Source organism: Zea mays, chromosome 5 (assembly GCF_902167145.1).
Source record: "Zea mays cultivar B73 chromosome 5, Zm-B73-REFERENCE-NAM-5.0, whole genome shotgun sequence".
In the NCBI taxonomy this organism is placed as follows: Eukaryota; Viridiplantae; Streptophyta; class Magnoliopsida; order Poales; family Poaceae; genus Zea; species Zea mays.
The window spans coordinates 189,992,475-190,001,384 of NC_050100.1; the positions used below are offsets into that span (position 1 = coordinate 189,992,475).

Genomic DNA, 8,910 nt, shown 5'->3' on the forward strand with positions numbered 1-8,910 from the left:
GATTGATAACAGCTTAAGAAAGTAAACACCAAAATATCACTTCACTTAAATATATTATTATGCTCAGAGAAAATTTATAGACCTTACATATTATTTAGCATTTAAATATGCGTACACATAAGAAGCTAAAACTTGTCGGTCAAAATCAGCAAATAGCACGAATTAATAAGGAAAAACAGTATATAATATAACCATATCATAAGCTTATAATAAAGTTGACAAAACTCAATTATTACAATCTAAATATTTGATTTAACCGAGGTCAATTACCATGAGTACAAGAATCAATACCTTGCTTAAGTTTTCCCTTAGTCAAAGAAAATAGTCACATTTGATAGATAATATCTCTTCCAATTGAAATACCATCATACCATATAAAGTAGTGCTACCACATTTCTGATTATAGTCCAAGCAATGAGTTATAGAAAGATAAATGGAAGTTTATTGTCAATTTTGAGGTAAACCATTGGCTTAATAAAGCATCCAGAGAAATACAATTTTAGGCTGGCGTTACTCTAGTTTGTGCATACATGATCCGGGTAGCCAATTGTTGTACTTTATTTTAAAATCATGTAACGACGGGCTATGTGAAATGCACTTTTACCGTGTTCAATATATTTGATACTTTCTCGAATATTTATCATCTGCTAGTTCATTTTTTAATTAAATCGCGACAAATAAAAAAAGAACGGAGCGAATAATTTTTGTAGGATTTCAATATGGCAGATGTCTCATTTTTCATCGAAGTACACAACCGGAATCCGGCTTTTTGCCGAGTGCCAAATGATTTGCCAAGTGTTTTTCGGCGCATGCCGAAGGCCAAACAAAAAACACTCGGCCAAGGGTTTCTTTGCCGAGTGTTTTTTTTTGAAACTCGGCAAAAGCTCTTTGCTAAGTGTTTTTTTCCAACACTAGGCAAAGGTAATTTAAAAATTGTATTTTGAAGCAGTAAATTAATTCAAATAAAAAAGATTTCAAATATAAATTTGTATAATGCATCAAGATGTACCATTTATATTTTGAACATTTCTTTATATGATAACATAAAAGTAAATTTGTTCATGAAAACTATATCTCTCTCGTAGTTTATGAAACTAATACAGAGATACATAAGATTTATGAATAATGTTAGAACCAACATATCAGATAAATAAATGATCAAACAACCAAAATAAACTTTGTAGATCTTGAGAAGTTATAGAATTTTATAGTTGGCAACTTTTTGATTTAAAGTCATCTTGTCAATGAAAACTATGTCTGAATTTTAAAAATTCAAAATTCAAAATTTCAAAACGACCTCAAATGGAAAAACCACCAAAATCAAAGTTGTAGGTATTAAAAAGTTATGAAACTTTATAATTGACAACAGTTTCGTTTGAAATCATCTTGTCATGCAAAACTTTATTTCAATTTAAAAAATTCGAAATTTTGAAACAACCTCGGATGGAAAAACCACCAAAATAAAAGGCTGTAGGTCTTGAATGTTATGAAACTTTATAATTAACACATTTTTATTTGAAATCGTCTTGTCATAAAAAATATGGTTGAAGTTTTAAAATTTGAAATTTAAATTTTGTAAACAACCTCAGATGAAAAAACTATCAATATAAAAGTTGTAGATCTTGAAAAGTTATGTAACTTTACAGCTGACAACATTTTCATTTATATTCATTTAGTGCCTTAAATAATCAATTTACTCTTGATTTGTTATAATACATGGGGAAGAAAAACGTAATATAGACATTAGTGATATAGTGGTGTAGTGGTAGAGTAATTTACGCGCGAGAGCGATTGCGAGTTTGAATCTCGCCGGTCACAAAACACGTAAATTCAGTCAAAAAATGATGAAAAATGATAGAACGATGAGTAGAGAAATGGTGATGGTTGGGGTTGTTCCTCTAATTTTAAAAATGTTTTGTTGTTTTTTTTATATTTTGCGATTCTTAATTTATCGAGTGATTTTCTTTGCTGAGTGTTTTTTGATACTCGACAAAGTCTTTGGCGAGTGCCCAAAAAAGTACTTGGCAAAGAACTATTTGCCGATAAATTTTTTGCAACTGTAACATTTCGCAAAGTATTTGCTGAGTGTAAAAAAGTCTTTGCCGAGTGTTTGAGACACTCGACAAAGATGACAGTAGGACAGTGGTACGTGCTTTTCATACTTTATGTTTACTCCCTTCATTTTAAATTGTTAGTTCTTATTATCCTAAATCAAAATTTTCTAACTTTGTTAAATGTATAGAAATGTGAAAATTTACAAAACCAAATAATTGTGTTATCGATGCATATTTGAGGTTTGATTTTCGAAGAACCCAATAAGATAACTTAATTATGAAAATGCGCAGTAGTTTGTCTTGTGTTAGTACAAGTCAAAATGCTAAATTTTCTGTAAAGTCGTAATTAAGAGTATGTAAGTGGGACTGTGGGAGTATGCTAAAAATGTACGTGATTATACAGATTACTATATAATTCTACAAATCTTTTTGCTAGTATGGCTTAGTATTTATCCTTCAAAACATTGAGAAAACTAGAGAACCGTAAAATCATATCAAACAAGGCACATGCATTTAAGTAACTAAGTAATTATAATTCTCTATAGTAACAACACACATGAGCACATAAAATGAAGACTAAGAGAGGAGACAAACCAACAATGTTCAATTTATATGTGCAAACATAAATGGATGATTCTGAACGTGCAAATCCAGCCACTATATATATTGTATCTTAGCCTAATGATAAACTATGAGTAAGTTCAAGAGCTGCTTCTAACCCAACATTTTACTAATCTAGCTAGTTATAGTCATATATAAAATCCCATTATTATCAGATCACCAAATGATTGCTTGGAGATTGCAAATAATTAAAGAGCTTTTTTTTTATCATGTTAACATATAGATACTGCAGACTGCATTCAGATGGGTAGCAGCACTAGTTTGTTGCATGCATGAAATCAGGAATCAGAGACCAGGCAACCAATGAAATCCTGTGTATATGTATGTCAAAATGTACTACCAATTTTAGCAATGCAACCATGCAGCTCGACAAGAGATAGAGCCATAGATATGAAGCTGCTAATTACAGTGAATCAATGAACATCTCCTTATTTGGCCGCACCCTACTAAACTAATTCATGGTGCTAGACAAGAAGCCGGAGAGGTAGCTAGTGCAGTGGCACACACAGCACAAACATATTACAACTATTCATCCATTGGACCTCCTATGGGCGTCACTGCAGCTGGAGGGTAGCGAAGCCGGCCGGCCAGCCGGCAGCCTGACCAGTGGCACGAGCGCGCTAGAGAAGAACAACAGTTGCACCCTATTCAACCGTCAGACAAGATCTAGCAAGATATGCACCGAGCCAATGGGACGGAGGATGGCATGCAACAGTGCGCCGCGACAGTACCATCCACGATCCGGCTCGATCGATCAGTCCGGCCATGCCCGTTGTCACACTGCTCAATGGTGCAGTGGGTGGAGCAGTTCCCGGGCTAACGCGCGGCGCCGATCGATCGAGCGCAATCGCACCAGAAAAAGGAAGCGGCACAGGAATCAGAACTAGAAAGAAAGCCAAAGATCTGGATGCGTCAAATTTGTACGTCCTTGATGGGACTTGGCACCCGCGAAGAACTGCAGAGGAGAGAGGGGATGGCCATATCCCGGTACCCGCGCTGGCTAGCTCTCTCGTCCTCTCTCTGTACTATGAATCGAGGACACGTACGTATGTACAATGAACCGATACACAAGTATGCAAGTCCATCTTCGTTCATCTCTACAATGAGCAGTACTGAATGAAAAGCATATATATATAGGCTTCAATTCAATGATCCAATGATAAGATTTGCTTCTACAAGCAAATTAAACTGCTTGAAACGAAAATAAGCGGTAGCTAGGAACTGAAGCGTGTAGCAGGAGAGAGAGAGAGAGAGACGGAGAAGAAGAAATAACAATGTAGCACGGCACACGATCGGTAGAGAGAGTCTAAGCGAAGAAGAAGCAGCACCAGCAGCGCGAGCAAAACGGTAGTAGCAAATAAACCATGCATGCATGCACCGGCAAATCGATCGAAACCTACATAAAATATGCTCAGTCCGGCCGGCATACCAAATGGGGTGCGTGTGTCGTAGTACTGTTCCTCAGGCCTCAGCACGCCGCGCCGGCGGGCGGCGGTGCCGGAGGCGGCGGGTGGTGAGGGCCTTGTCCTCCGCTCCCGCTGGCGTGATCAGCTGGCTGCGGCTTCTTGCGCTTCTTCTTCTCGTAGCTGACGCCGCGCGCGCGGGCCTGGTGCTCGCGGACCTCGCGGAGGTAGAGGCGGACGGCGCGCGCCGCGAAGGGGTTGGACTCCGGGCGGCCTCCGTTCTCCTCGAAGGCGGCGCGGAGGCGGCCCACCAGCGCGTCGAGGCTGCCCCACGCCTGGCGCAGCGGGCAGGGGCACGGCGCGGGCGGGCTCGGGTGGCCGAAGAAGGGGCACGCCGCCGTGTGGACCTTGGTCTTGCCGAACTGGTCCAGGTACCGCAGGAACTCCAGCACGTGCGCGCCGCTGCACTGCGCCAGGCTCAGCGGCGGCCGGTGGTTCCGCAGGTACTGCCCGAACGTGTTCCAGTCCCGCCGCTTCTGCGCCTCGTACCGGCTCGGCGTCTGCGGCGTGCCGCCGCCCGGCGCCGACGAAGACGCCCCGCCGCTCGATCCACCGGCTCCGCCTCCTCCGCCGCCATCACCACCGCCTCCCGGGCTCTCGGGGTTTGGGGGCAGGTCCATCGATTAACCTGCTGGCATCCAGGAATCATATACAGACACATGAAGGATTGACGCAGCGGATGATTACATGCGCCATTTTGGGGATCTATATATCTGAGGTGCCCTGCTCGATATTTTCTTTGCCTGTCCATGTTCGTGTGAAAGCGATGCATCTTTCATATTTATGCATAAAAGGAAAAATGATGCTGCTTATAAGAAACAATATTTTCGTCAGTCAAATTATACATGCGGGGGGGATGGGTTCTATTTTCTTGGAGAGGCAGCATGCAGTCACTGCCTCACTGGCGCGCTGCGAGCAAGTATACTCCTACCTTTGGTGGAGATGGCGGCTGATCTCGGCGGTGGCAGCCGAGGCAGCGGCCGCGCGTTGGAATGGAGCTGAACTGCTGAAGCGGCCGCGAAGAGAAGAGATGAGGAAAAAAGATAAAAAGGAGCTAGCTTGGACATGGAGAGTATCATAGAGTTACAAGTGTATACCCTTTGTTGCTCAGCTCAGCTCAGCTGGAGACTGGAGTGGTTGCTAGTAGGGGTGGCCGCTGGGAGTTCCTGCGGTACCTGGACGACCTGGTTGCTGACTGGCGTCGCTCGTCGTCTCATAGGTCCATTGATCTGCGGAGGAGCTCCATCAGGAACGGGGAGCTGTGGGGAATCGCATTTGCATGGCGCCGGCTACTATTTTTAGGAAGGAGGGTGTGTAGGGCGGTGGTGGATGGATTGTTTGTCCTAAAAAGGGGAGATCTGCGGAGCCAACTTGGAGGTGGAACAGAGGGTAGGAATATCAACAGCCGTAGAGGCGAAAAGTCGCGCCGCAGAGGTGGCACTGTTAGGGCTTTTAGGTGAAAGTGATGAAAAGAACACTAGTGTGGGGTGGGAGGCGAGCGACATGACTAAAGGTTAAAAAAATATATTTTTCCGTATTACTATCTCCCTCTGCTGTCTCGATCGAGTGGTAGCGGTGGTTTGGGGGTGGGTGAAAGCAATGGCGGAAGGCCCCGTCCTGGCCTCCGTTTGTATAGGACAAACTGTGGCGGTGTCCTTGCTGCCCCCGTCAAAGGCCGTCGTCCGATGCGCGGTGGCCGTCCCCCGGTCCCGCCGGAGAAGAAGAGTCCAAGGCAGGGAGGGGCAGGGGGACGCGGGGTGCTCTTCGCTCCATGATGACCGCACTACAGGACATATATCCAAGGCGCGCCCAGCATCCAATGGACTACTACCTGTAAAGAGGTGGGGGCCGCACGTGCCCGTACGAATGGTGACTGTACGGCCCCACCCGCAGGGACAGGCCCTCGGAGCCCGTAATGAATGCGGCTCCCTTACTTGTGTGTCCCTGTGAAACGACAAATAGAAAAAACTCGTCCGGGCAGCGTACCCAGGTGTGAGATGTGCTCCGGCCTCCGGATTCCGAAAGACCGACGGGCCGGGTTCCAGCTACAAGCCACCATCATTCTATCAACGAAACCTCCCTGCTCTCATGACTCTTGCTCAGATTCCTCTGCCTGCCGCCCATTCTAGGTTTTGTTCGGTTCCATAAGATCTGAGGAGATTAAATCTCTTTCTACTCGATTTTGACTAGCAAAAGATTTAATCTCCTTCAATTCTCTTTAACCCACTTCTAACCAAACAAGCTCTTAGTTGTAATATTATTGCTGTAACATTCAGTGCTTACCAAATTGTTACTGCCTGCTAAGGGCATGTACAGTGGAGAGACACCAAAACAGTTCTCCAAGCACAGGAGACAACTAAGAGACTCTATTGTACAATGGAGTGTCTATAAACGTAGTCTATTAATAAATACAGAATTAAATGTATTTGTATAGCATCAGATCGATAGAACAGACGATAAATTCGTACAGTGGGAAGTGAGACGTCTGTTGCTACTTGGTTTACGAGCCAGAGGCGTCTCTTCACGGAGAGACGGCTCTAAGATTTTTTTGCAAATAACCCCCTTAAACACCTTAAGAGACTCCACATTAAACACCACTGTACATGCCCTAAGAGCACTTAGGTCTGCAAATTTAATTTAAAGCATGAGCAGTTTAATCGAGGCCACAAGCAATGATCATGATATATATGGTGCATGCCTAGTATTTTGGGTTTTAAGTGAAAGGTTCTCAAGTGCAACTAGGGGAAAATTCAATGTCAAGCTAGCTCTTTTACATTAAATAAAGCAGTTAGATGGTGGGTCTGAAGCGGCATGTGTCATTTGCAATCTGACATATCTCCATATATTAAATTAAAGAAAATACAATGGTGGTTGTCTAGCTAAAGTCCAAACGTATATTCCTTATCTTCAGAAAATGAAAATCTTTGATGCATGGACGGGGTACACTAATACACCCTCTAGTTGTACCATCATAAGTCACCAGCATAATAGCTGAAAATCCCACTATAATGGTTGTAAATTATAATGCAAATATTGGCACCTTTGCCAAGCTTAAATACATGAAACCTATTTAGTAATGTGCTCTGGGAGCAAAAGGTTACATTCTAGTATGTGCCAATGTGCCATCCCTTGGCACACACATACTGCGTATTTGCTTCTCAATGTATGTTCAATGTTTATTCATTTTACAACTATCAAGTGTCTTAGATCCTATGACTAGGGGGAAACTATATATCAATAACAAATAGCACTGATGTATTCCATTAGGAGTGTTTTTTTTACTTTTGCAGATGAGGCCCTGTTTGGAATCTTAGGGGGTGTTTGGTTTGAGAAATTACTCCATCCAAAATGAGATGGTGCATCATGAGTCAATTCCTCAAATTTGGTGGGATGACCTCATTCCTCATATTAGTACTAACTAACTAACTATGAATAATGAGGTGGTGATGGATCAACTCATTCCATTCCACAAACCAAACAAAAAATAAGGAGTGAGAAGATAATGGACTAGCTCATTCCTCAAACCAAACTTCCTATTAGTATTTTTACAGTTTTGAGACAATACTATGATATTTGATGATATCGTGGTATTAGAAGTTGAAGCGTCCTGATTCTTTGGGACTCAAATGTGATACAATTACTAGTCCCAGGAGGCTAGTAACCACATTCCTTACTTCAAATAGTACAGAGTTCGAATAAAAGTTATTACAATACTAGAGTATAAGCTCGAGAGAGAGCCCGAATTACAAAGCGCAGTAGAAGATAAACTAGCTCAGGCCACAGGCAGAACTGGGTGCAGACACAGCCCCCTTAATCAAGCATGGCAGAAAAGAAGTCTTCAGCTGCTGAAAAACATAAATAAATCTGGGTGAATACACTATGTATTCCGCAAGCCCATCCCGCTCCCGTAAAGAGAAAGGGGCCTATACACTACATGCTTTATATGGTGGAGTTGAAGTCACTCTTCTTTTTCTCAGAGTAAGGCAATACTTTGATGGTTTTTCCCAAAGAAGGAAATAGCACTTTTTCACACTCAACCACCACTCAGCTTCCCGCTCCTGTGGCATCGTTTTCATTTCCAAAAACACACCCACTCACACATTTCCCTGTTCCCGGAGGTTATAAAACACTAATTGTCATACCACACCAGACTCGTCCATTCCAGTGGACACGAACTATTCGAATAGGTTTGAACTCTGCGCAGAGGGGTACACTTTACCCACTAGTCCGGTTTCTGCGATCTCACCGTCGTGAGACCCGAATGCCGAATCTCTTTCCTTCCTCGCACGTCCTTACCTTAACGGTTATACCGGAAGGAGTCAGGCCATCGCCATGTCCAAACCAGACAAAACATTCCCCCTCCTTATCCTCCCGGTGCTCTCCAGCCTTCATAACCCTGGGGTTTGGATCGTACGAGTTCAGATTGAGTGACTGCCCGTACAGTCTCAAGTGGTTGTACTTGTCATGAGTATAGGTAGTGAAGGATGACAAACCGGTCCTTATATGAGGGGACAATCCTTCTGCTCACACTTAAACAGGCTGAGCCATCACCTTAGGCCCTCCCCTAAACCAGGGAGTCCCTGATCATCCCACTCAAAAGGTGATGAGGGTGAATACCCTTCATCATACACTTTTTTGAAAACATCGTTTAGTAAAACACTGCCCTTTTCTCATCCCACATTTTGTACTCAAAAGATGTTTGTTAATGCAGGCTATCTCTCTGCTCACAATGCAAAAGACCCATCCCTTATTCCCGGCTTAGGTAGTGGTAG

At 43.1% G+C, this 8,910-nt stretch overlaps 1 protein-coding gene across 4 annotated transcripts; it reads right to left on the reverse strand.

Moving 5' to 3' along the window:
- Nucleotides 1–676: 676 nt before the first annotated feature.
- On the reverse strand, nt 677–5,716 carry LOC100278742 (putative protein of unknown function (DUF640) domain family protein). Of its 4 annotated transcripts, none has more exons than XM_008645203.4 (3): nt 5,236–5,707; nt 5,070–5,144; nt 677–4,766 (listed from the first exon to the last, which is right to left on the reverse strand). In XM_008645203.4, exon 3 carries the CDS (start codon nt 4,756–4,758, stop codon nt 4,144–4,146), a length of 615 nt encoding a protein of 204 aa, XP_008643425.1. In that variant the 5' UTR covers nt 4,759–4,766; nt 5,070–5,144; nt 5,236–5,707; the 3' UTR covers nt 677–4,143. The 4 variants fall into 4 exon arrangements, with proteins under 4 accessions (XP_008643425.1, XP_020408850.1, XP_008643426.1 ...); NM_001151920.2 differs by having other exon boundaries at nt 3,789–4,766; nt 5,070–5,141; nt 5,236–5,454; XM_020553261.2 differs by lacking the exon at nt 5,070–5,144 and having other exon boundaries at nt 677–4,769; nt 5,236–5,716.
- Between the last annotated feature and the right edge of the window lie 3,194 nt (nt 5,717–8,910).